At 63.5% G+C, this 24,135-nt stretch overlaps 4 protein-coding genes across 6 annotated transcripts in view; 1 reads left to right on the top strand and 3 right to left on the bottom strand.

Annotated features, from left to right (window-relative positions):
* The window catches only part of ZBTB46 (zinc finger and BTB domain containing 46), a 59,196-nt gene extending 54,852 nt beyond the window's left edge, over window positions 1-4,344 (top strand). For both annotated transcript variants that reach the window (XM_044262635.1, XM_044262634.1), the window contains one exon: window positions 3,137-4,344. In XM_044262635.1, the coding sequence (XP_044118570.1) occupies window positions 3,137-3,511 (375 nt within the window). In that variant the 3' untranslated portion in view covers window positions 3,512-4,344. The remainder of the gene's footprint in view (window positions 1-3,136) is intronic.
* A 2,304-nt stretch (window positions 4,345-6,648) lies between these two features.
* SLC2A4RG (SLC2A4 regulator) lies at window positions 6,649-10,216 on the bottom strand. The gene is made up of 8 exons (XM_044262636.1): window positions 10,174-10,216; window positions 9,687-9,841; window positions 8,677-8,765; window positions 8,087-8,262; window positions 7,914-8,014; window positions 7,567-7,819; window positions 7,391-7,482; window positions 6,649-7,294 (listed from the first exon to the last, which is right to left on the bottom strand). Exons 3-8 carry the CDS (start codon window positions 8,729-8,731, stop codon window positions 7,183-7,185), a joined length of 789 nt encoding a protein of 262 aa, XP_044118571.1. The 5' UTR covers window positions 8,732-8,765; window positions 9,687-9,841; window positions 10,174-10,216; the 3' UTR covers window positions 6,649-7,182.
* Window positions 10,217-11,107: 891 nt separating this feature from the next.
* LIME1 (Lck interacting transmembrane adaptor 1) lies at window positions 11,108-12,742 on the bottom strand. 2 transcript variants are annotated; one of them, XM_044262264.1, is made up of 5 exons: window positions 12,569-12,742; window positions 12,376-12,433; window positions 12,216-12,303; window positions 11,724-12,088; window positions 11,108-11,624 (listed from the first exon to the last, which is right to left on the bottom strand). In XM_044262264.1, the coding sequence occupies exons 1-5, from the start codon at window positions 12,664-12,666 to the stop codon at window positions 11,406-11,408; spliced, it is 828 nt and encodes a 275-aa protein (XP_044118199.1). In that variant the 5' UTR covers window positions 12,667-12,742; the 3' UTR covers window positions 11,108-11,405. The 2 variants fall into 2 exon arrangements, with proteins under 2 accessions (XP_044118199.1, XP_044118198.1); XM_044262263.1 differs by having other exon boundaries at window positions 12,216-12,433.
* Window positions 12,743-14,123: 1,381 nt separating this feature from the next.
* On the bottom strand, window positions 14,124-23,818 carry ZGPAT (zinc finger CCCH-type and G-patch domain containing). The gene is made up of 6 exons (XM_044262637.1): window positions 23,144-23,818; window positions 16,234-16,367; window positions 15,914-16,069; window positions 15,254-15,373; window positions 14,766-15,165; window positions 14,124-14,533 (listed from the first exon to the last, which is right to left on the bottom strand). The coding sequence occupies exons 1-6, from the start codon at window positions 23,737-23,739 to the stop codon at window positions 14,395-14,397; spliced, it is 1,545 nt and encodes a 514-aa protein (XP_044118572.1). The 5' UTR covers window positions 23,740-23,818; the 3' UTR covers window positions 14,124-14,394.
* Between the last annotated feature and the right edge of the window lie 317 nt (window positions 23,819-24,135).

Raw genomic sequence — 24,135 nt, forward strand, 5'->3', positions numbered from 1 at the left:
CATGGAGTCGGCATGGGGTCGCGTGGGCTGTCACAGGGTCAGCATGGGGCTGGCAGGATGGTCAGCGGAGGGTAGTTAGCATGGGGTCCTCATGGGGTCAGCTGGGCCCACTGTGTGCTGGGCTGAGAGGTCCAGGAAGCTGAGATGATGATGTGGGCTGCCCAGAAGGCCATGGGAAGCCCTAAAGCAGGTTCTGCTCTGCAGGGGGAAGGCCAGTTGAGTAGGTGGAGCCGTGTTGACCCCCACCCTTCCTGAGAAGCTCCACCCACTGAGACTTGGGGCAGAAAGCAGGTGGGCCACAGCACCCCCAGCCCCAGAGCTCGGCCTGGCTTTGGCAAGCTCCAGCCAGGCCTTGGCAAGTGCTTCCTCCCCTGCCAGGACCCCTGCCCTGGGCCCCTCGTGTCCCACCATGTCACTTCGTCCAGTGCCCCGGCTCTAAGTCATGGGGGGACGCCCCTGGCTCCCCCACGGCCTTGTAAGTGTTGGGTTACCTGGCAGTGGCGGGCACCCAGCCGGCAGGTGCTGATGGATGCATGTGCTCGGTCAAGGAGTGACAGAAGGTCGTCCTTGAACACGGAGGCAGATTTGCCGAAACACACAGGGCGAGGGAGCCTTGGGCAGACGAGATGGACCGTGGGAGCAACGGCTGGACCCGAGGTTGTGCCCAGTGTGGTCTTCTTGAGACACACACTCGAGGCGGGGTTTGGGGCTGAGGGTGGGGCCAGCTGGAGCTTGCAGGGCTGATGCCGTGGAGGCAGCCCTGGGGGCAGATGCCCAGAGCCCTCAGCCTGTGCCACAGGGGCCGGGAGAGGGCATCGGGGTGATGTCATGAGTCTGGGAATCCGCACGGTGTCAGGAGTCGTCCTCAGGGCACAGCCTTGGCTGACCCTGCAGCATGCTGAGAAGCCCCAGCAGGTGTGGGAGGGCTGTGTTGGCCGTGGTGAGGGTGACCCAGGGGTGCCCTAGCGCAAGGGCAGCAGGTGGCTGGGGGAGGGCCGGGTGACACCCTCAGGCCTGGCTGCTGGTGAGGGGAGCCGCGTGGACGAGTGGGGTCTTTGCCTGTGTGTGTCCGTCTGGGGTGCGTGGGGGGCTCTGCCTCACTTTGGGGTCGCATCCAGATTTACTCTGCTTGGATCCCCCCGTTGGCTCTCTGCACGGGGCAACCTGACTAGCCTGTTGCTTCATCTTTCCAGCCCAGTGGGGGCTCTTATCTGGGGTGAGGACACCTGGGAAGACTCCCGTGAAGTCAGGCAGCAAAGCTGGAGCGGGGACAGCCCCAAGAGGCAGGGGGGCCCAGCCCAGCTGACCGAGGCATGTCCATGGCCCGGCCTGCAGTGTGCCCCCACCCCCGTCGTGGGGTCCAGCAGCGGGGGAAGCGGTAGCCCCGGCCTGGAAGGCAGGTGTGTGAGGCAGTCGCTGCGGCGAACTTGATGCCTCCGACTGCAGAGCTGGCCTTTCGTCCACATGGCCCCTCTGCGGAGCCCACCCTGAGAGCCACAGAGGCTCACGTTACCACGGAAACCTGGGGGGACACATGCGCCGATGCCCACGCTGTCCCACTGGGAGGTGGTCACACTCAGGTGCTGGAGGCTGTCGCTTCGCAGGCTGCGACGCTTTCCCTAGCAAAACCACGTCCTTGCTGCAGGGGACGGCCTGTCAGAGGCTCTGTGCGGTCATTGTCGTTCACCTGGGATGGGGCCAGATTTCCATCCTGGGGTCCTGCTTGGGCTTCAGGGAGGAACATAAATCCCTGAAAATGTACTTAAAATGTGTGCAGGTTTGCCTTTTTCTGAGAAGAGGCTCCGTTGTTGGGAGCCCCGACCTCCAGAAGCCGCTGAGCGTCTGCCAGCAGGAGGGGCACTCGGCGTCCCCTCTGGGCAGACGCCGTCCGTGCAGTGGGAGGGACTGGGGCAGCGGGGCCAGGAGTCCTCTGGGTGTCTCAGGAGCGGCCTCCCATTGAGGACGAGCCCTGGGTTGCCACGGTGCCCGCAGCCTCCCTCTCCCCTCCACGTGCTTGTCAGAACAGGGGCCCGACCATCGGGTACCGGCCGAGGGGCTCCCCACGAGGCCTTTGTCGCTCCGGGCCGTCCTGGCACAGCCCCCGACTCCCTCCTTGGGAACCCTGGGTCTTGAGGAGTGTCCGTGGACGCTGCCTGCCCCGGCGCAGCCCGGCCGGCTCTCAGAACAGCGTCTGTCGGGGGAGGGTCGAGGAGGCCCTGGCTGGAAAATAGAACAAACGGGAGAGACAGACGGGAGGGTCCCGGGGTCCGCGTCCTCTGAGGCTCCGTTTCTAGATTCAGGACGTGTCGGGGCCCAGCCAGTGGACGCTGCGCGGCCGCGAACCGTGGAGCGATGGTCTCCGTGGGCGGGGACCCTTCGTGGCCGCCTGTGGAGCCCCTGTGCTGGGCGACAAGGAGCCCGCTGGCCAGGACGGGGGAGGGGCCCCTTCAAGGGACCCGTCGGTGAGGGTGTGTCGGGTGTGGGAAAGACGCAGCTCAGCAAACCTTTCCCACCCTGACACCCCTCGCTGTGTTTTCATTTGCTTCACTGCTCTGGACACCAGAGAACTCCGAAAAATCGGAGGAATTAAAATTGCAGCCTCCTGCTCCCTGCACCGACCACCCGACCCCCTTCCCCGCGCTGACCACCATCCCCCCTCACTGACCGCCCATCCCCCTACACTGACCACCCCTCCCCCTTCCTCGCACTGACCACCCCTCCCCCCTCACTGACCGCCCCTCCCCCTTCCTCGCACTGACCACCCCTCCCCCCTCACTGACCGCCCATCCCCCTGCACCGACCACCCGTCCCCCTTCCTCGCACTGACCACCATCCTCCCCCCTCACTGACTGCCCATCCCCCTACACTGACCACCCCTCCCCCTTCCTCGCACTGACCACCCCTCCCCCCTCACTGACCGCCCCTCCCCCTGCACCGACCACCCGTCCCCCTTCCTCGCACTGACCACCCCTCCCCCCTCACTGACTGCCCATCCCCCTACACCGACCACCCCTCCCCCTTCCCCGCGCTGACCACCATCCCCCCTCACTGACTGCCCATACCCCCCACCCCCCCATTGACCGCCCATCCCCCCACACCAACCCCCGCCCCACGCTGACCACCCGCTCCCCCGCAGGTCCACAGCAAGGACAAGAAGTACGTGTGCAAGTTGTGCAGCCGCGTGTTCATGTCAGCCGCCAGCGTGGGCATCAAGCATGGCTCGCGGCGTCACGGCGTCTGTGCTGACTGCGCGGGCCGAGGCGTGGCCGGGCCCCTGGACGGCGGCGGCACTGAGGGCTCCCCCGAGCTGTTCCCTGGCGATGGGCCCTACCTGGAAGACCCGGACGACCCGCGGGGGGAGGGCGAGGAGGAGCTGTGTGAGGACGAGGACGAGGTGGGCCTGGCCCACGAGGACGCGCTGCTGGTGGCCGAGAAGGAGGACGAGGACTCACCGCGGGGACCCGGCAGCCCCCCGGGCGCGCCCGACAAGGACTTCTCCTGGATCTCCTAGGCTGCGGGGCGGGGGCCCTGCCATCCCTCCTGGGGGCGGGGCCGTGGCCGTGCCACCCCTCCACCATGCGTGTGTGTGCGTGCACATGTGTGTGCGTGTGTGTGTGTGCGTGTGCACGCGTGTTTGCCTAGGGATCTGCTCTCGCCTGGGGCCGGACCACGCTGACCCCCCTTTGTTCTGCTCCTGCCCCCAGACACACACGGAAGCCCGCGGGCTCTGAGGCAGGCATGACCCCAGCGAGTTGGGGCTCCGGGACCGAACAGGACGTTGGGGGGCACAGGGTGGGTTTGAGCAGAGGGAGAGTACACGTTCCCTCGTGTCTGCAGGGACGAAGGGAGGGTCCCCGGCAGGTATGTGTGGCTAGGGCATTAAGGGAGCCCATGTGGCCAGCCGGGCCTTAGGACGCACGATGGCCCGATGACCAGGTCACGGTCGGGACTGGTCGGGGTCCTGAGCGTCGTCCCTGAGGCCACAGGTCCAAGGGACGTTAAGGAAGGTGTTGCATACATCCGATGTCCAGTGCTGGAGTCCCCCACCCCACCCCGCTCTGCTCGCCCTTTCTCAGCAGCCTGGTCACTGCCTACGGCCACGGTCGTGGCCATTCCTCACGGAACTCAGGCCCAGTGTCCAGGAAGCCCCGGGGCCCTCCCGCCTCTGGGCTTTGGTGCTTCCCATCGAACAGCTGCAGAAGCCCCGGCCAGGGCCGAGGTCTCCCAGGTGCTATCTTCCCGTGGAGGCGGCCGGGTGGGGACCGACGTGCCACGCTCCTCTGGTGCAGGGCTCGGAGCTCCCCGCTGCCGGCCACTCCGGTCCCTTCGGGGCGCCCGGGCTCTCCGTTCCGCACTTCCTTGGGGAGCCCGGGGCGGCCTCGGCCCCTCGGCCCCGCCGTGGGGCCCAGGCCGCGCCCGCCCGCCCCCCGCCCCCGGGTGCCCTTGCCTTGTTGCTGCTAACAGTGGGGGTGGGGACCCGACCGCGCGCGCTGCTCACACCTCCCCGCGTGGGTAACCGAACTTTTGAAGTCGTCGGAGACGTAGTTGAGGTAGTTGCGTACAATTATGTTGTTGGCATTATTCTTCTGACGTGACGGAGCCTGGCGTTGTCTCACCTTCCGCTTGCCGGTCCGTCCGTCGTCTCTGGAGATGAGCTCACCTCATGATCCGGTCTTTTCTGAGTGAAAAGCAAGGGCCCGGCCGGGAGGACCGTCCCCTGGGCCGCAGGACCCGCCCTGGTCTGTCCCCTTCCCGCCCGGCCCCCGGGAACCGCACTTCTGTACTCAGACATTCCGTCCTGCGCCGGCCCGGCGGAGGCCCCTGCTGAAGACCGAGTTCTTGTGCTCTCTGTCCACGGGCTGTCAGCTGCTCTGCCGCTGGCCGCAGAGTCACATCTATTCCTTTTAGGTGGAAACAGGAGAATCCCACGAGTCCCTAACTTGGGTTCCGGTGGTGACCTGGAGTGCTTGCCCTGGGGCGGCTGCTGGGGAGCCGGGCACCCCCAGATAGAGGGCGCGGACGGGGCCGCCCACACTCCTGTCCTCCGTGGGGACGTGGGGACGAAGGCCGCCCTTCCTGACACCGAAGCGGCGAGGCCAGTGCAGGGCTCTGGGACACACTTCCCTTGCTGCCTTTCACCAGGGAGGCCCTGGGCTGCACCCCTCATGGGGCCCTCAGAACTATGTACCTCCCCGACTTTCTGACCCCTTTTCTAAACAGACCTCCTTTCTTACAAATGTATTTGGAAACCAGACCTTTGCTACCAACAGTGTCTCTGGGTTTTGTACCGGTCCCCCCCCCCCGCTCAGGCCGCCCCGCCCACCCCCGGGCCACCTCTGCCTCGCACTCAGGACACCTCGCTCGCTCTGACCCGACGCTCCCTGCTCCCGACCACCCTTGCTGACGTCTTCGGGGGGGTCGCTGTTCAGTGCCACAGGGGCATTTTCTTCCTTAAAATCAACACTGTACTGGAAAACCGAAGGCCCCACCCCTGCCCACCCAGTCCGCCGGGCGTGCGCCGGGCGGCTGGCCGCAGTCCGTGGAGGTGAACGCGCCCGCTCAGGAGGCGTGGAGGGAAAAGGCATGTGGCGAAGGGGTTTTTTACGTGACTGGTTTTTTTTTTTTAATCAATGTTTAAACCTAATAAATATTTTTTTATGAAGAGGAAAAAAATGTGTAGATTACATTTCACGTTTTATACTTTTTTGTTCGTGTCTGTCTGTATCTTGGTGTTTGCAACACCAAAGTGGAAAATGCAGTGCGTTGAGTGGTGAGTTCTTTGGGGTGGGGGGGGGACAGGGAACCTGTAGGACTTTTGTATCGAGCTCTGGATCCTGACCAGGTTGTATGTTCGGACTCTGGGTTCTGGGAAACAGTCGTAACACTGCCAGGACTGAATAGGGACCTCGACTCGAGACACAGCTACTCCTCCCGACTTTGCACATCTTCCTTTTTAAAAAAGAAACTCTGAGAAAATGCAAAAACTGGAACTTTTTGCAATATGATGAAAGATGATCTTATTTTTGCTCCTTCTGTGACGTGTGCGACGCTTAAGAAAGCCATACTTACTGGTTGGTCTTATTTTCTGGGTTCTATACTGTGTTTTGTGTGTGTCCCTTCCAGAACTCCTTGTAGTGAGGGCGCTGTGTGGGCGCTTTTCCTAAATATTTATTTTTCCAACATGCTCTCAACCTGTCAACAAAAGCAAAACAGACAGACAAGGGCAGTGTTTGAAAATTGTTGTTCTTCCCCCCTTGGGGACAATCTATATTATACCCCCTTTATAGTGATTACCCTGCGCCTGTGTTTGTACCGGAGATGTGTTTACTGTTTGGGAGAAGACGTCTGTGACCGGTGGGCAGAAAATCGCAGCCGCTGTAGTCCGCAGCCGCAGGGCAGGGCGTGGCCCCTTCCCGTCTGCAGCAGCCGCTCTGGGCCTGCCCAGGGCCCTCCTTCCTGTGACGGCTTCGTTTCCACCTTCTTGCAAAGCTTCCACTTCCAATAAACTGGGAAACTGCGGCTCGAGCGGAGGCCTCCTGAGTCTTTCGTGGCGCCCCCTCTTCCTGTGTCAGGGCCTCCTGGGTCTGCCCACCCACCACCCCTGCCTTTGGCAGGGTCTCGGTCCCCCCTCCAGGATGCAGACACGGCTTCTGGAAAAACCCAAATCTTTAATTTTTCTCCTGGCCTGGCGTGGCCCAGACTCGAGACACCTGAGCTTCGCAAACACGACACAAACGTCACCCCCGGAACCGCCGGGTTAAGTGCGGGCAGGGGAGGCCCCCACGACACCCCTCAAAGTGCATCACAGACCGGCCCCCATAAGTCCATGGGCTGACAAGCAGGGCGGGTGGCCCCCCGGAGGGACGGCTCGAAGTGCAACAGAGGCCGGCCCCCACATGGCCCCGCACATGGCCCCCACAGGTCCGTGGGCGGACAGGCAGGACAGGCGGCACCGCCCACCCAGGGACCCGGGCCTAAGGGCCAGCCACTGAGGTTTAGTGCAAAAGGCTGGTTTCTTCAGAGGCACTTTGAGTGGTGGGACCTGCCCCAAGCCTCGGGGGGTGCAGGGTCACCAACTTCCCCCACCATCAGGAAGCAGACCCTGTGGCGGGAAGAGCCCTGGGCTGGGGGCGGTGGCAGCGGCTTTCCTCCCCGACGGGGTCCCGCGGGCGCACGCGGCGCTCAGTCCAGGAAGCGCTGGCACGCCTTCTTCCAGCGGCAGGCCGTGCACCACAGGTCCCGCTGCTCCAGGCCGTAGACCTTCCGGCACTTCTTGGCGTCACCACGCGGCTTCCTGGGGGGGACCCAGAGGAGACACGGGCCGATGCCAGGCTGCACTCCGCGCCGCCCTCCCCCGCACACCTGCCCCGGCCCCTCCCCACGCACGCACCTTGGGCTGGCACCAAGCTTGGAGGGCAGGGCTGGCACACAGGTCCTGACAGGGGCGGGCTGTGGCTCCAGGCGGATGGGGGCCAGGCAGCCCTGAAAGGAGACGCAGCTGTGTCCTCTCCCCGATCCCGAGCGCCCTGAGACTCACCCGGAGCGGCTGCCCGTGGCCTCACCCACCTGGTAGGAGTCGTCACCGCGGCACAGCTCAGGGGGTGCCCCAGAGCTCAGCACGGGCACCGGGGGCAGGGCCAGCGGGCGCAGCAGGTTGGACAGGGTCGGGGGCTCCGGCAGGTCCAGGCGGGGGAAGGCGGGCGGTGCGGAGGCCGTGGGGGGTGTGGGGGACAGGCCGGACAGCCCGTCGGCCAGCACGTCCATCTCTGTGTAGTAGAAGTCCTCCTCCCCGTCGCTGTGCTCCGGCTCCGCCTGCCGCCTGCTGGGGACACGCAGTGGGTGCGAGCTGCAGCCCTCGCCCCGCCTGGCTTGGCTCGGCCTCCCCCCCGCCCCCCCGGCCAGCCCCGCCGCACCCCAGGTGCACCAGGCGGATGTGTCTCTGCATCCCGGAGGCCGTGCTCAGCACCTTCCCACACCGCTTCCACAGACACCGGAACAGGACCTGCACTGAGCTCTGGGTGACAAGGGCTGGTGGTCAGGCCCGGCCGCCGCGTCCACCCCGCCCGGAGGGCCACCTCAGGCTCACCTTCCTCTTCCTTGGGGCAGGTTCCCCAAACAGGAAATGGGCTGCCTCAGACGGCAGCGGGGGCGAGGGGCTAGATGGGGAGGACGGGTCACTGGCCAGGTCCCAGCCCCAGTCTCCGCTGCTGCAGCTGTGCCGGGGCCGCCCCAGGGCCTCCTTCCAGGGCTCCGGGCCAGGCTCTGTGGGGACACGCCAGCACCCGTGGTAGGACTTTTGGCTCCGGCTGCGCTGCGGGAGCTGCCCCCGCAGGCCCCTTCACTCTGAGCCTGGGAGCACAGTCCTTTGGAGGAGGCAGAGGCCGGGAACAGTCGGCCCTCACCACTGGCCTTCCCAGCACAGGGACAGGTACACAGACATCCCATGTGGGGAGGTGCCTGGCCAGCCGGGTGGGAACGGACAGGTCACAGGCCCACAGGCCTGGGACACTGGCTCTGGCCTCAGTCCTGATGTCTGTCTTGGGCCTCAGAAGATCTATGTAGATTGTGTTAGTCCAGGCAAAGGGGTTCTGCTTGCCCCAGGGCGCGGGCAACTCTAGGGGCCTGGAGAGACAGGGGTCCTGCCCTCCCTACCCAGGTCGCATGTCACAGTCTCACCTGGGGCCCCCAGCAGGAGGGGGCTGGACAGACTTGTGAGGGCAGCCGCAGCCATGACCTCATCCAGTCGGGACTGTCCAGCGGGGGCCCTGGAAGAGGTGTGGGTGGTGTCAGGCTCCTCCCCTGGCCCAGTACACGTGCAGGCCTGGGCACTTGTGTGGGGTGTGCGGGGTGTGTGTGTGTGTGTGTGTGTGTGCGCGCGCGCGCCCGGCATGCCAGCTCCCTCCCTCCAGGCGCTGGGCTGGAGGCCCGTCTCCACCCCCAGCTCTGGTTACACGCTCCTAATCTCCAAGAACCAGCAGAAACAGCGCCTGGGCTGGGGTCTCTGTGAAGCCTGACTTCTCTGCAGCCCGGGCTCTGTTCCATGGTGGGTCCTTCAGGCCCAAGAGCTGGACAGGGGTCTGAGGCCCCACCCCCTGGCCCACCCCGGGCCCCGCCAGGCCCAGCCCTCCCCCCCACACTAACCACGGTTGTGCAACAGCAGCTGTGGGCCTGCGCCAGGCCTGGGAGGGAGGGAACTGCCAGCGGCCGCCAGGGGAGACTGGGCTCCAAGCACAAGCTGGTCCCCAGGCCCCCACAGGCCAGGCCGGAGCCTGCCTCTATCTGAGAAGCTTTGGATGTGGGGCACCCCGGCTTCTAGGCAGGGCTAAGAGATGGCAGTCAGAAGCCCTAGGAGTCCTGGACCGTCAGCCTCACGTCAGCGGGCAGGCTCTAGTGCGCAGAGACTGACGGGGTCCCTCCCAGCTCTAAACTCTGGCCCCCAGAGCTTGGGGGGCACCAGGGGCACAATATATTGATAATTTCTGCTCCAGTCCTCCAGCGCTGGAGTGTTGGGGAAGGGGGCAGAAACCCCAGGCCGGGGGCCCTGACCTACCCTCCACGAAGCCCCCCACGCCCCGTGGGGTGGGGCTCGAGAAGGCACGTGCCCGCGCCCCACCCACCATCCCTGCGCACACCAGCGCACGTGTGCGCACGCCCACCTCGGCCTGGCGCGCGGGACCCTGGCTCACCTCTGCGCTGGCACCGCGATGTGCGCCGACGGCTTCGGGGGCCCCACCGCCGCCCCCGCCCACGTCCCCGGGGCCCCTAGGTCGGCGGCCCGCGGCTCCGGCTCCCGAGGCAGCACGAACTCCAAGCCCGCAAAGCCGCCGCCCACGGCAGGGCCCTGCGGAAAGGGCAGGCTCAGCGCAGGCAGCGGCGCGGGGGACGGGGGTTCCCAGCCCCCACCCCATCCGCTCCGCACCCGCCTCCCCCGAACCGGCTGCGGCCGGTGGGGACGGCGCGGCCCCGCCCCCGGCCCCGCCCCCGGCGCGGCGCGGCGGGAATTGCTCCCGGGGCCGCCGGGCCCGACCCGGCACTGCCAGGCCCGCGGACACGCGCGGACCGCCACGGCCGCCCCCGCCGCCCCGCCCCCGGGGGCCCGAAGTTTGTGCAGCCCCGACGCCATCTTTGCGGCGAGGGAGTTGGGTCGGCGCCCCGTCCCCCGGCGCCCGGTACCTGCGGCGCCGCGGGCACCGATACGGGCGCGGCCGCGGGGTCCCGGCCGGCGGCACGGGGAGGGGGGCGCCCGCAGCCCGGAACGGCCAGCGGAGGGCGCTCGGCCTCCATGGCCGGCCGGCCGTGCGCCGAGGCTGCAGCGGCGAAGGCGGACGCTCGGGACACGGCCCCCAGGCCCGGCCGGGCTGGCGGGGCCGCCGACCCCCGCCCTCGATCGGCCGCCGCCCGCGCCGCGCGGCCCGGAGGCTGCCGGCCGGCCACGCCCCCTTCGCGCGGCTCGCGCGCCCCGCCTCGAGGCCCCTCCCCCGGCGCACGCCCATTGGCCCGCGCGATGTATCAACATTCCGAGGTGGCCCGCGGCCGCGGCCAGCCGCGCTCCCATTGGCTCGCGCGCCCAGGCCCTGCCCCGAGCCGGCCGCAGCCGCGCGGCCTGCAGAAAGGGCCGCGCTCGCGGCGCCGCGAGTGCGGGTCGGCCCCTCGCCCCTAGGAGCCCGGGCTGCCTGTGCGCCCCCACCGCCGGGCAGGGCCGGCTTTCTTGGGGGGTTTTGCTGCGCGCAGAGCTGCCGGATCCCGGGAAGGGGCCGCGTCTCCTTGGCGGGCTTCCCGGGAGCAGGTTATTCTGTAACGCACGACTGCCCACCCACCCGCGTGCCTTATGTAACACCGGGGGCTGGGCGGCGGGGCCCTGCCCCGGTGTTCAGGGTCCAAGTCCCACCCTGGGGCGGTCAGTTTGCGGGCCGGCTGCAACGCGCTAAGACCGACTTGGCCAGGGGACACCACCCCTAGAACTCGCCTCCCTTCGCCACAGTCTTCTGGAACTGACCAGCCGAGCACACGCTTCAGGCGACGGGGCCCAGACACTCCGGGCAGGAGGGCCCTTCCAGACACTCCCTGCCAACCTGCCCAGGCCTTCGAGAAAAACAGGCTGTCCGGATCTTCCCTAGGCTGAAGATTTATTAAGACCTTGGGAGAGTCCAAGAGGCCACGGCAGCCAGGACCCCCAGGGACCTCACAGGCTAGAAGATTTGGGATCTGGGTTTTGTGCTGCCAACTTGCGGGGTGGGGGGGGCAGGGAATGGGGGGTGGGCACTACCTACTTTGTAAGGATGAACTCTGTGCTGGGTTGTTCAAGGCAGATGGGGAGTCGGAGACCCCTAGTTTGAGGATGGGGAAGGCAGGAGCCTCCGCGCCCTGCAGAGGTGTGCCCCTGCTAACAGCCAGAGCTGGAGGGCTCAGGTGCTCTGTGGGAGGGTCCCCATCTCCTGGATACTCTCATACACATTTTCAAGGAGGCCATCATCCTTGCCCAGGCCCCTGAGTGGGAGGGTCTCATAGGACTGGTCACTTTCCAGAGGTGGAATTACTCCCCTCCCTTTGGGGTCCAGCTGGTCTGGGGCAGGTCCTGGGTCCCTCTTCTTAGGCTTCTTGACTCTGGAGTACAGAATGTCAACCTGGGAGAGAGGAAGCCAACCCAAGGAGGGGTCAGCACCGTCTACTCCTTCAAGAACCTGCACAGCCCTACCCACCCTACCCCATCCCCTCCAGTTTACCTGGGCAGCTGGGGTCAGCTCTGCCTTCCCCTGCCCCAGGCTTTGGGTGCCTTCTTCTGTTTCCTTGAGCTTCTGGATACAAGCATACTCAGCCATCTCCAGTCTGGCCTCAGGCCCAGGCCTCACATAGCTGGTTGTCAGCCGTGCCCCTGCCCATACCACGGGGCTGGCTGCCAGGCTGGCCCTGGGGATTGCTGCCAGCCCCACATTGGAATAGGTGGCCTCGGGGCAGATGGAGGGTGAGGTGGCAGCCGGCATTGCCCGGGGCAGTTCCCATTGTGAGAAGGCTGCCAAAGGTCTGCTGGTGCTTCTAGACACATCCAGCCACTGTGGGCGCAAGATATCCATGCTGGCAGGCCGTGGGCCTAGGGGTGGGGTCAAGACAGAGGTTACTGGGGCAGGGGGGCAGGGAACTGACTGGGGAACCCCAGAGCAGCTCCAGAGGCCAGCCCCGCCCATCACGGAGGCCAGGTTCCTCCTGGCTTGGCTCACCTCGGCAGCCTCTGGGGCCCGGGTGCAGCTGGTGCAGTCTGGTGTCCGACTCACTGAGGTTGCAGAGGTGTTGTCGTCTCAGCAGGGACTGGGGGCAAGGAAGGTTGGTTTTGGTCCTGTGGTGGCCCCGCCCCGGCCCCAGGGACAGCCTGACACTCACCGCTTCTGCTGGCATCACATCGCTCCGGGGGCCGGCCTGCTGCCTCTGCACCGGCTTCCTGGAGGCAAGAGTCTCATCAGGCCAGGGAGGCAGAGATGCCTTTGGTACAAGGCCCGGTAGGGAGGCTCATGCAGAGAGCCAGACCTGCTCGGAGCCCTGCTGCACACCAAACCCGGGCCAGGGATGGACATACCTGTGACAGGTGGCACACAGTGTCCACAGCCAGAGGAACAGGACAAGGCACCCAAGGACCCAGAGAGCAGGAGGGGCTGAGGGCACCTGTGGCCCCATCCTGCGAAGCCACAGGTAGCCCTGGGGCTGAGAAGACAGGGGTGCTGGGGCAGAGAGGCTGGGCACCTACCTGGCAACCCCCAGCTGCCCCTCAAACTGTGGGGCTGTCTCCGCCCCCTGGGGCACTGACTCAGCACACAGGAAACTGGGCTCCGCGGCCCCTCCCTCCTGCAGAAGCACAGAGCCAAGCCCTGGCAGCCACCTTCCGCCTCCGGAGGGGGGCTCCTAGTGACATGGATGGAGGTGTGCTCTGTGTGGCCCCAAGCACCTGAGCGGGCAAGGCTGACCCCGACGGCCATCGTGCAAGGCCAGTGAGGAAGGGCAGGGGAGTTGCCTGCTGTGGTCACCATAACCTAAACATGGGGCCTAGGGAGGCCCTGAGGTCACACCCCTGGCCCTCTGAGACACAGACCAGTCTCAGACAGCGCCCCCTCAGTCATCCACTGCAGAGCTGGGTCCCGAAGGGGCTGCAAAGGCAGGGGTGGGGTCAGCACGCAGGGAAAGGTTGCTCCGGCCTGATCCCCCCCCCCCCGCCCCGGTCCACTTGTCCCTGGCTCTCCACGCCTCCCCTCCAACTGTCCCTGTCATTGCACTGCGTTCTTCCTGGGATCTTAGCAGAGCTGCTGGGCTGGGGTGTCTCCAGACACAGCACCCAGTCCACCCAGACCCAGGGAGCGGGCTTACCTCCGAAGATGGTCTGGGCTGCCCAACCTGGTCCTCCCACACCCCAGCCCTCAGCTGCCCCCAGAAGGGCACTATGTGGAGTGCGGACCCGACCAGGCCAGAGGCCAGAACACAGGGCACGGGCCCACACACAGCGGCTCCTGTCAGCCGTCTGGCGGTGGCTGGCCTGGCCACTTGGGTGCTCCACGAGATGGCTCTGTGTCTCCCTGCATCTCTCCACGCAGCCACCCAGCGCTCTGCCGCCGTTGCTCCCGCTGCAGCCCCTGTGGGGTCTCGACACCACCTGGTGGGTGTATGCGGCTGGCCAACACCACTCCCAGAGCCCAAGTCACGTGGTCTCCAGCCCCCAGGAGATGGGCACACGGGGTTAAGGACACAGGCAGAGCACGGGAACTGGGCGCCCTCGGGGCCCCCAAACCCCGGGACTGAACCCAGGCTCTCAAGACTTCTGAACCCACACCACCGGGTCCTCCTGCCTCATTCACGTGCTTCCCAACTCCTCATCACTGGCCACCACCGCCTCCCACTGCTGCAGCATCAAGTCCCACGCATCTGTGGGGGTCAGGCAACACGGGGGCACTCAAAGCTCTGACCCTTTTCACGGCTGCTGGCAGAGCCCCATCCAAGACAGCGAAGAGAAGGCCAGCCCTTTGGGCCCTCCATCTCTGGGCAGGGGGCAGCAGGCTCACTTGGGGCCCCTCCAGCCTGGCCCCATGGCCCTGTGCAGAGATCCCTCTACGTCCCAAGAACCCACAAGCCAGCAGAGCCTCCACTGAAAGACACCATAACACAATCACTTTAATGTCCTGGCTAAGGAATCCCCCTAAGACACTGGCAGGTGGGCTTAACGGGCAAGGAAGCGTCCAGAAGTGGCCCCTGCAGCGCCATCTCCATTCAGCAGTGACCAGCAAGAAGGCGGGGTGCGGGGCCGGAATGGGAGCAGGCCGGGCCCTCTCCTGGCTGGTTGCTGGGTGACAACGAGTCTTCCAGAGGGCAGCCCGGGCCTGGGGGCCCTGAGCTCTGTCCACTGCATGTACGGGGGCTCTAGAACTCAGTCATCTTCTTGTGGGTGTCTGCTTTCCTCTGCTCGCGCTGCAGGCCTGCCTCCTGGGCCCGGAGCTGCCCCAGCTCCCGCTGGGCTCCTGCCAGCCTCTCCTGCAGCTGGGCTGCCGTCACACTGTGCCTAGAGAGGAGCCTGCCATTCAGCATGGGCTGCTGGGCCACTGGCACGAAGCCCCCAACTGCTGTAGCCGCCGCCCATCCCCCTGCAAGCATCCAGACCCTCCTCAGACAGCCGCCGCCCTCCGGTCAGAGCAGGCTCCTGCGTGGGAACTGGGGGCCGGATGCCCACCGCCGGGCTGCAGGCACTGCCCCCCTGGGGTCTGCCCTCCGTGTGAGTCTGGCCCCACACATACCGGCCGGTGTTTCGGGCAAGGGCCTTCTGGATGCCCTGGATGTCCTGCTGGGTCTGCTTGATCTTCCTCTCAGTCTGGAAGAGCCGCAGGCTCAGGGCGCGCTTGGCACTCTCGCCGGCACGGTACATCTCCTTACCGCTCCTCCTCCCAGGGGGCGCCGCCCCGGCCTCCAGGGCCCCAGGGGCCCGGCACTGCAGCGTCTCGTTCAGAAAGTCAAACACACTGCGAGGGGGAGGGCGTGCGCCCCCCCTCTCCTGGCATTTCGGGGGCCTCGGGGTGCCGGCCCTGCCGCTCCTGGTCCTCTTGTGCAGGGTCTCTATGCACTGGTCCAGCGACTTCCCTCGAGGGAGCACCACGGCATGGATGGGCTCCACCCGGCCCTCTGCGTGTCGGCCCAGACCTGCAAGCACAGAGGGCTAGCGCCGCGGCCGCCGGACCCGAGCGGGGCTGGGGCACCCCCTTCTCTCCCCAGGGCGGCGCACACTCACCCTTGCCAAACTCGTAGCCCATCTTGGCAAGAAGTCTGGAGCCAATGCCCCGCGTGTGAACCTCCCAGCCGCCGAAAGCAGAGCTGCAGGCCCCGTGGTCAGCAGCACCGGGTTCCACCACTGTGGGGAACAGGGCAGTGGCACGGCCCCCTAGACACGGAGCACTCTGGGCTCCGGCCGGTGTTTGCCCAAGAGCTCAGCTCTGGCCCAGGGCCGAGATGCCTGGTACCTCGGGCTCTCCATCCATTGCCCAGACCTGTCGTTGGCACGAGACTGTAGGGCCGAACTCATGGCAGAGTCTGACTGAGTCCGGTCCAGCCCTCCCCACAGCTCAGAGGCACAGCTCCCCGGGGCCAAGGTCACACGGCAGCCCTTCCCCACTCGAGCCCTCCCCTGACCCACCTTCTCAGGCGCTGAGCTCCCCTGCTGCCCTGGTAGCAAGTCAGCACCGACCTCATGACTCCGTCCTCCCTGCCCCCACCGTGGACCCAGGGGTTCAGAAACTACCAGCCCTCTGCAGAGCGCAGCTGCCTCCCTGCAGCCACAACCCCCCACTGTCTAGTGGGATGGTCAGAGGCCCCGCCAACCGGAAGCTCGCAGGGGGACTGCTGGCAGTGCTTCCCCGTCCTGGCTTCTGGGACCTTGCCCTGCCGCCATTACCTCTGGCATAGCTGGGGTCGTCCGCGTCGCCACTGTCCGAGTCCGAGGACCCTGTGGGATCCGTGCGCAGTGGGGGCAGGATGCTGTCTCCCTCCACCACGGCCTCCTTCAGCAGCAGGGAGTCAAACTTAACTGTGTAGTAGCCGTTATCCACATCTAGAGGCAGAAGACAGGCCAGGTCAGTGGCCTCAGTGGTGGCAGAAGCACACTGGGCTTCGGGAGGAAGATGGGACCGAGCTCGAGGGTGCTCTCGCTCCGCGGGGGCATGCAGCAGGGCTCTCCGGGAAGGGCCTTGTCGGACAGGACCGCGGCAGCCTCACCGGTTATCCGAGCCGGGTACCAGAGGCCATCCTGCTGCTTGGCCAGACACGCAGAGCCGGCCTGCAGGGAGCTCAAGTCAGGGTCCTGGAAGGGGCGCAGCTCATCCACAGAGACCACCTGCCCGTGGGAGAACCTGTCGAGACAGCCACGGGGGACAGGGGCTCAGACACAGCGCACAAGGGCGAAGGATCCCAGGAGAACCAAGTCCACCTGCCTGGGTGCTCCTGTGAGGGGAGGGGCAGATGGGAGACAAACGGACACACATGTGCAGAAACACGTCCGTTCACACACGTACACACACAGGTGTAGGCATACGTACACATGCCCCTGCGCGCACACACACAGGCATGTACACCCACAGACACACCCGTGGGCACACTCTCCTTTGCAGGGTGGATCTGGGTACCCTGAGGACCAGATGCTGTGTCACGCTCCAGCTTTCTGGGCCGGAGCAACAATGCGGCGGGCAGAGGGCCGCGTGGTTAACGCCCCCATCGCCTCTCCACCGGCCAGGAGGCCCCGACGCTAACAGCCACTCAAGGCAGGTGCGTTTTTGTGTGCACTCAAAGGACCGCAAAGTAGGAGAACCAGAGAGGAGATACCAGGGAACCAGTGAGGTCGAAACCAAAACCGAGGACGCCTGGGTGGCTCCGTGGGTTGAGCCTCTGCCTTCGGCTCAGGTCATGGTCTCAGGGTCCTGGGGTCGAGTCCCGCATCGGGCTCTCTGCTCAGCGGGAAGCCTGCGTCCCCTTCTCTCTCTGCCTGCCTCTGCCTACTTGTGATCTCTCTCTGTTGAATAAATACAACCTTAAAATAAAAGCAAAACCGAGAGGGGGAGGGGAGGGGAGAAGAAGGTGGCAAAGAAAGAGAAAGAAACGTGGGGACAAAGGACCACGAGCTGCAGCTCTACCAAATCAAGGCCGAAAGACCGACCCCACATCCCGCTCCCGGGCCAGCGTGCTTCGGAGAAAACTGCGTGAACCCTACGAGAGCGACAAGGACTGGCACCTACTCCGCGCAAAGTGCCGCACCCCACGGGTCCCACAGGTCCTTCCGGGCGGAGACTGGTGCTGGCACAGGGGCCGGGAAGGAAGAGGTTCCGCCCTCTCTCCTGGGGGGACAAAGATGGCCAGAGACACCTCCTCCGGCAAGATCCTGGGCAGCTCCTTCTCAGACCCTCAGGACACTGCCGATGACGGCGCACGGCGCAGCGCCGGCAGCAGCAAGCCCGGGCCCCAGGTGCTCTGCAGCGGTGACTCCGGAAACCCTGCTCGCCAAGGAGCCGCAGGACACGCTCCAAAGGGGAGGCCGACACCCAGGACTGAGTTCCACCGGAGCCCCATGGCGACGCTCCCGCAGACGCGTGCCTCCGCAGACACTCACGCCCCCCGACAGACCCCCAGACACACACACACCCCTTCCCCACACACGCCCCCCCATATACACACGCCCCCTGACATCCCCCCGACACACACGCCTCTCCACCCCCACATATGCCCCCCCAAAGACATGCAGGCCCACAGACATTTGCACCCCAAACACACTCCCCACAGCGCGTGCCTTCTCATAGAAACGTGCCCCGCAAGACATACCTCCAGACACGCGTGCCCCAGACACACTCCCGCAGACGTGCGCACTCCTAGACACACACACCCCATAGACACGTATGCCCGCACTTCCCCCGACACATGTGCCCCAGACACTCCCCCACAGACAAGTGTGTCCCCACACGCCCCCCCGCACACACACACACAAACCCCCCCACACCCTCAGAGACGCAGACCCACAGATACACACCCACAGACATCACCAATTAAAATTTCTCTGCAGGAATCTTCAGTGATAACAGAGTCTGAAAATTTAGTACAGTCCTTAACCTGGGAAAGCACGTTGAAGAAATGATTCTCGGAAAATAAGAATGAAAGTATGCAAAGATTGGGCTCAAAGGATGTTAACCAAATATAAAAGACTTGGAAATAACCCAAGTTTCCAACCATGGGGAGTAGGTAATGGCCTACCCATGAGACGAGTTAAAAACTGCAGCAATGGCCAGACCGATGACCGGACTGAAACAGAGCGGCCGGGCCCCGGGACGAGCGCTGTGCACACAGAACGCTTCCCGGGGGCAGAGGAGGGGCGCCGCACAAGTCAGGAATGGATGGACTAACGGTTTCATAAGGGGAAGGCTGGAAACTGGTTTCCTGCATCAGAACAACCCAACTCAATCACCTACTTCGCAACATTCACAGAAATGCATTCCCGAACAAACAAAACCTGAACCTGAAAACAAGTATTCAGAATTAAAAAGAAGGTTCTGAGTTCCAGCTGTGGCCAAGTATAGAAAAACAAGGTTAAAACTGAGCAAAATGGTCCAAACTCAGCTTCAGAACTCTGGAAATGCAAAGAAACATATTGCTTAGGCATTATTTTTGAAAAAGTGCCCAATTTGGGGCTAGAACGGGAGGTGGAAACGTCAGCAGCCTTCACAGTGGGGGACGCTTCCTGCTTGCCCCTGGATGGAAGTAGGCAGGGGTGAGAGCCAGGGCCTTGGAAGGGGATGAACCTGATGAAACCAAGAGGAGATGGACCGCTCCGGCAGCCGTGGCTGTGGGCCAGTGGGAGTGGCTACTGCTGTTTGACAGGGTCCCCAGCAGGCACCTAACAGGTACTTCAGGACCCTGAAAACTAAATGACCACATAAGGGCTCCAGCCTCCAAACACCTCTGCTTCTCCAGGAAACACTGTGCATGTTTCGGGAGCTCTGAGAGATGCCAGGGTCAAGTGAAAGCCGAGGGAGACTGGGGGCTGGCTGAACTCAGAAGGTGCCCCCCAGCCGCCAGAGACTGACTGACAGACAGGGAGAAGCCTTCTGGGTGAGTGTTTGAAACAAACCTCCTCCGAAATCACTGGCTGGCCGCTAAGCAACACAGACACAGAAGTGACTCCCAAAAAGCCAGGCTAAAAGGTAAATATAAATTTAAAGATTTGAGTAGAGATACCAGACGCTGCAAGCTATGAGGGGAACAGACTTTGGAATTCAGATCCAGAAAACATACTAAAATAAAACAAAATACTGAGGAAAACAATTCAAAGTACAGAGTTGCTACAAGATATTATCTGAAATAAAAACTTAGGACACATGCAAACAGTAAAGTGGGACTCACACTTAGGAAAAAAGCAGCTGATTGAATCTGAGTGGGCCCAAATGTTGAATCTTGCAAAGTCCTCAAAGCAGAGAGTGTAAGTGCGTTCAAAGAACTAAATGAAAATATGATGGCAATGATTCACGAAACAGCACATCTTAAAACGTACATAGAAAACGTATAAAAGGGGGGCGCCTGGGTGGCTCAGTGGCTCAAACCTCTGCCTTTGGCTCAGGTCATGATCTCAGGGTCCTGGGATCGAGCCCCGCATAGAGCTCCTTGCTCAGTGGGAAGCCTGCTTTCCCCTCTTTCTCTCTGCCTCCTTGTGATCTCTGTCAAATAAACATATAAAATCTGGAGGGAAAAAAAAAGACAACTGGAAGGACAGATGCTACCTATAAGAGACTCATTTTGGGATCCAAAACCAACAATATGTTAAAAATTACTAATGTATGTCTTTCATAAAAGTGTTGTACCCGAACTTTAAAAAAAAAAAATAAGATTATTTATTTATTTATTTGACAGACAGAGATCACAAGTAGGCAGCGAGGCAGGCAGAGGCGGAGAGAGAAGCAGGTTCCTCAAGGAGCAAGGAGCCCGATGCGGGACTCGATCCCAGGACCCTGGGGCACATGACCTGAGCCGAAGGAAAAGGCTCAACCCACTGAGCCACCCAGGCGCCCCTACGTGAACTTTTGAAAAGTGGAGGATGCCTGTATAGAAAATTAGGAAATCAACAGATTGAAATTTGTGAAATTCATGAGTCCATAAGGATATTAGAAATATTTTTCAAAGCTAATTTATTACCTTATCAGGATGAAAGAGAACCAATTCATTTCTTGGAGATGAAGTAAAGAAAACAGAAAAATCCAGCATTTATCCTGAATTTTCTATATGAACTGTACCACTGGGTACCAAATCACAGATGGGGAAAGCATCTCTTTATGGCTAGTAAAAGAAAATGAACAGAAAAGCCTCTCCTTGGCAGTTCTCGCTCAGAGCATCAGGCTCTGACACGGATGCATCAACGGCTGCTACCGTGACCAGAGAAAAACGGGGACGCCGAGCATGTCTTGAAGAAAAACAGCAGCATCTAGAGTCTTGCCAAAGAGGGTGAACCTGCCTGTGGTCAGCTCCCCTGACGCAGCTGCCAGCGGGCAGAAGGTCGGGCCGGACTGCGCCAGCCGCCCTCCACGACGGGCCGGAGCGCCCAGACTTTCAGCGAACTGTCAGGCCAGGAAAGGCCGTGAGAAGGCTGGGGACAGCCGGACTTAGACACAGCCGCTTAGTGAGCAAGACCGCACCACGGGGTTCCTAGCACAGTGACAGCCGGGTGACGGGCGGGAACTAACACAAGGAGGCGGCGAGAAGAGAAGCCGGGCATCGTGGTCGTTTGGGAGGAGGGAGCAGGCTGTGTTGGGCTTGAGGTGCAGGGCGGGGCTCTGGGGGGTGGTTGGCCACCTTGCCGTTGTGAGCGGAGCGGTGACTGTGGGGGCTGCAGTCAAGCCCACACTAGGTACTTACTTCCCACGTCTGGCCTGGTTCTGCAGCAAGGTGAGGTTAGCATCCACCGGGAGCTCACAACACGTGAGGTACGGGTCTAAAATTCTTTGTGTGTATTAACGCGTTCCATTCTCCCCACAACTACGAAAGACAATTCTCGTCTCTGTTTTACAAGTAAGAGACTGAAATAGAGAAATTAAGTTGAACAAATGTAGGAAAAGATGCCGTACCTCACTAGGAATCAAGAAAATACAAACTCAAACACGATGCCAGTTTCCCAGCTTGCAGCAGGCAGGGACCCGCAAGTCAGAAAACTGCAGCGCAGGCAAGTGCAGAGAGGACCGGCCAGAAGACCTGTGCCCCACGCAGAGTCGGCCACTGCGTGCCCTCTCCACGCGGGTTAGGTGCAGGAGAAACTCCCGGCAGGCACGTAAGAACACACGAAGATGTTCACGGCCAATTGTCTGTAATAGAAACTGGAAAATGGGGGCACCTGGGTGGCTCAGTGGGTTGAGCCGCTGCCTTCAGCTCAGGTCATGATCTCAGGGTCCTGGGATCGAGCCCCGCATCGGGCTCTCTGCTCCTTGGGGAACCTGCTTCTCTCTCTGCCTCTGCCTGCCTCTCTGCCTGCTTGTGTGTGCGAGCTCTCGCTTGCTCTCTCGCTCTCTCACAAATAAATAAAATCTTAAAAAAAAAACCAACAACCCTGGGAAATATCAAAGGAACAGAATAAATACGGCATACTCGCGAGGAAAACACCACAGCGGCTGAAATGAACCAAAGAGCTCCGGAGACATCAACACCGATGTCACACACACACGAGGGAAAGCCGTGAAGTGAGCCACCCTTGTTGCTTCAAACACCGCTTGTTTTAAAAATAGCACAAATACATACTCCTTGTACACGATCCCGTCTGTGAACAACTGGTGTCTGCTAGAAGGAAACACAACCCAATTGTGATCCCAGCCTCCCAATGGGGAAGGGCTGTGACAGAGGGGAGTCAAAAACGTGTCAACATCATCTGGTTTATTTTCAAAAAGGTAAAGCAGGGGCACCGGGTGGCTCAGCTGGTCGGGCTCTGCGCTCAGCAGGGAGCCTGCGTGAGCCGGTCTCACTCCCTCTCCTGCCACACCCCACCCCACACACGCCCATTTTCTCTCCCTCTCACTAATAAGTAAGTTGTTTAAAAAAAAAGAAAAGGCAAAGCAAACACCAGAAAACGGCCCATCGGTCTGGCGTAAGCAGCGCCAGTCACGTCCGATGCTAACAGAGCGTGAAGCCTGGGAAGGCACAGCACTCGGGGGCCACCTCAGAGCCGACCGGCCCCGTGCGAGCTGGCGGGGGCTTGGTGCCGCCCGAGCCGGGCAACCTTAGTCGTAGGAGGGCCCGGCGTGGGGCTGCTGCACAGGTGTGTTAACTGTGCCCAACCCCGGGAGCACTGCCTGGCCCAGAGAAGGCAGCACAGGGAAGTGCCAGCCAGGGGCACGGGGTACCCCGAGGGACTGATGGTGGAAAGGACGCGGCGCTTACTGCTCTGTTCCTTGGCCGATGTGTTCACAGCACACGCAGGGGTCCGCTCCGTGAACTCACCGCGCACCTTAGGCTCACGCACTTTCCTACACGCACGCGCCACGTCGGTGCAAGTTACAAGGAAAGCAGTGGCGCGGAAACATGGGTCAGAGAACACTCTGGACCCAGTCAGAGTCTAGAAAGACAGACGACAGCCAAAGAACTAGAGCCGGTTGCCCTGGATTTCGGCGAAAAAAGGAAGTTATCTACCAGAAGTTCCAGTAGGCGTTCCCTCCAAAGATGAAAAAGGAGCAAAACCCAAGTTACGCACTTACAGGAAAAAGACATGGCGGCGGCACTGCGGAAACTTCAACTTAAGAAAACGTCGCGCTCGATTCGTTAGGGGCGCGGCCGTAAGCAGCCGTAGACGGAAAACCAGTAGTTTCTGGAACCTGCTTTATATCAGTCCAGGCAAAGGAGAGCAGGACGGGGAGCGCAACAGAGCCTGGCAAGGGGCACCGCGGGCCAGCGGGGCATCGGGGGGTGGACGGCCGGGGCGCCGCGGACCCGGCTTACGGGCAGCGGCCGTCCTTCCGCGCTCGCTCGAGGAGTGCAGCAAGCGTAAGGCCGAGCTCGGTGCGGCGGGCGCCCACGGGCCGGAGCTCCACGGCCCGAGCTCTCCGCTGACCACCCACGCCCCCCGGCGCCCGCGGGCAGGTCCGCGCGCCCTCAGGGCCCCGGGGAGGCGGGTTACCTGCACTGCTCCTGGAAGCGGCACTTTCCCTCCAGGAAGAAGGGGCAGGGCTTCAGCGACTTGTGCGTGGGGTAGAGGTAGAGCACGCGGACCGCCGCGGGGCCGTCGCCCGCCGCCTCCGCGCCCACGATCATGGCGTTGTGATACTCCAGCGTGCCCCAGGGGCTGTAGAAGGGGGCGTTCACCTTCCTCCCGCTCCACTCGCCCTCGTCGTCGTCCTCGGCCCCGTCCTGCTCCTGCTCCTGCTCCTGCTCCCGCTCCCGCTCCCGCCCGCCGGCCGCCGGCTGCGCCCCCCGCTCGGGACCGGTCTCCGGCTCCGCAGGCCCCGCCACGCCCTCCGCCACGGCCGTCCGGAAGGCCAGGTCCTCGGCCTCGTCCGGGGCCGCGCGCGGTCCGTCCAGGGCGGCCAGCAGCTTGCTCTTCCGCACGGACACCAGGCTGGCCTCGGTGAGCTCGATGAGCTCCTTCAGGTCCCCCTGCAGCCGGCGCAGGTCGGCCAGCTCGGCGGCGTCCAGGCCGGCCCCCAGCGCCAGCTCCACCTGCCGCAGCTGGCCGTCGTAGGTGCGCAGCGCGCTCTGCAGGCTCTCCTCGTCCATCCCGCAGGGACGCGGCGCGGGGCGGGAGCCGGGGGCCTCCGCGCGGGGCCCGGAGCTGCAAGGAGGGCAGCCGCTGAGCCCCGGGCCCGCCGCCCTCGCCGCCCGGCCACCCCGCGGGGCCCACGGCCGCGCTCGGCGCCGCTCACCACGGCCCGCGCAGCCGACGGGGGCGCCTCCCGTCTCGGGGGCGAGAAGAAGGGCGGGGGAGCTTCTGGGCGCCCGGGCCCCCGCCCCCCACCCCGGCCCGCGGCCCCGGCCCGCGCCCGCTCCGCGCCGGCCGCGGCCTCCCCGCCCCCGGCTTTGGCCCCCCTCCGCTCGACCTGTCACCTCGGGCCCCGGCCCCGTCGCCCCAGATCGCGCCCCCGCGCCCGGACCGGGCCCCTCCTCCGCGCGGGC

The sequence above is a fragment of the Neovison vison genome, chromosome 8 (assembly GCF_020171115.1).
Source record: "Neovison vison isolate M4711 chromosome 8, ASM_NN_V1, whole genome shotgun sequence".
Taxonomy (NCBI): domain Eukaryota; kingdom Metazoa; phylum Chordata; class Mammalia; order Carnivora; family Mustelidae; genus Neogale; species Neogale vison.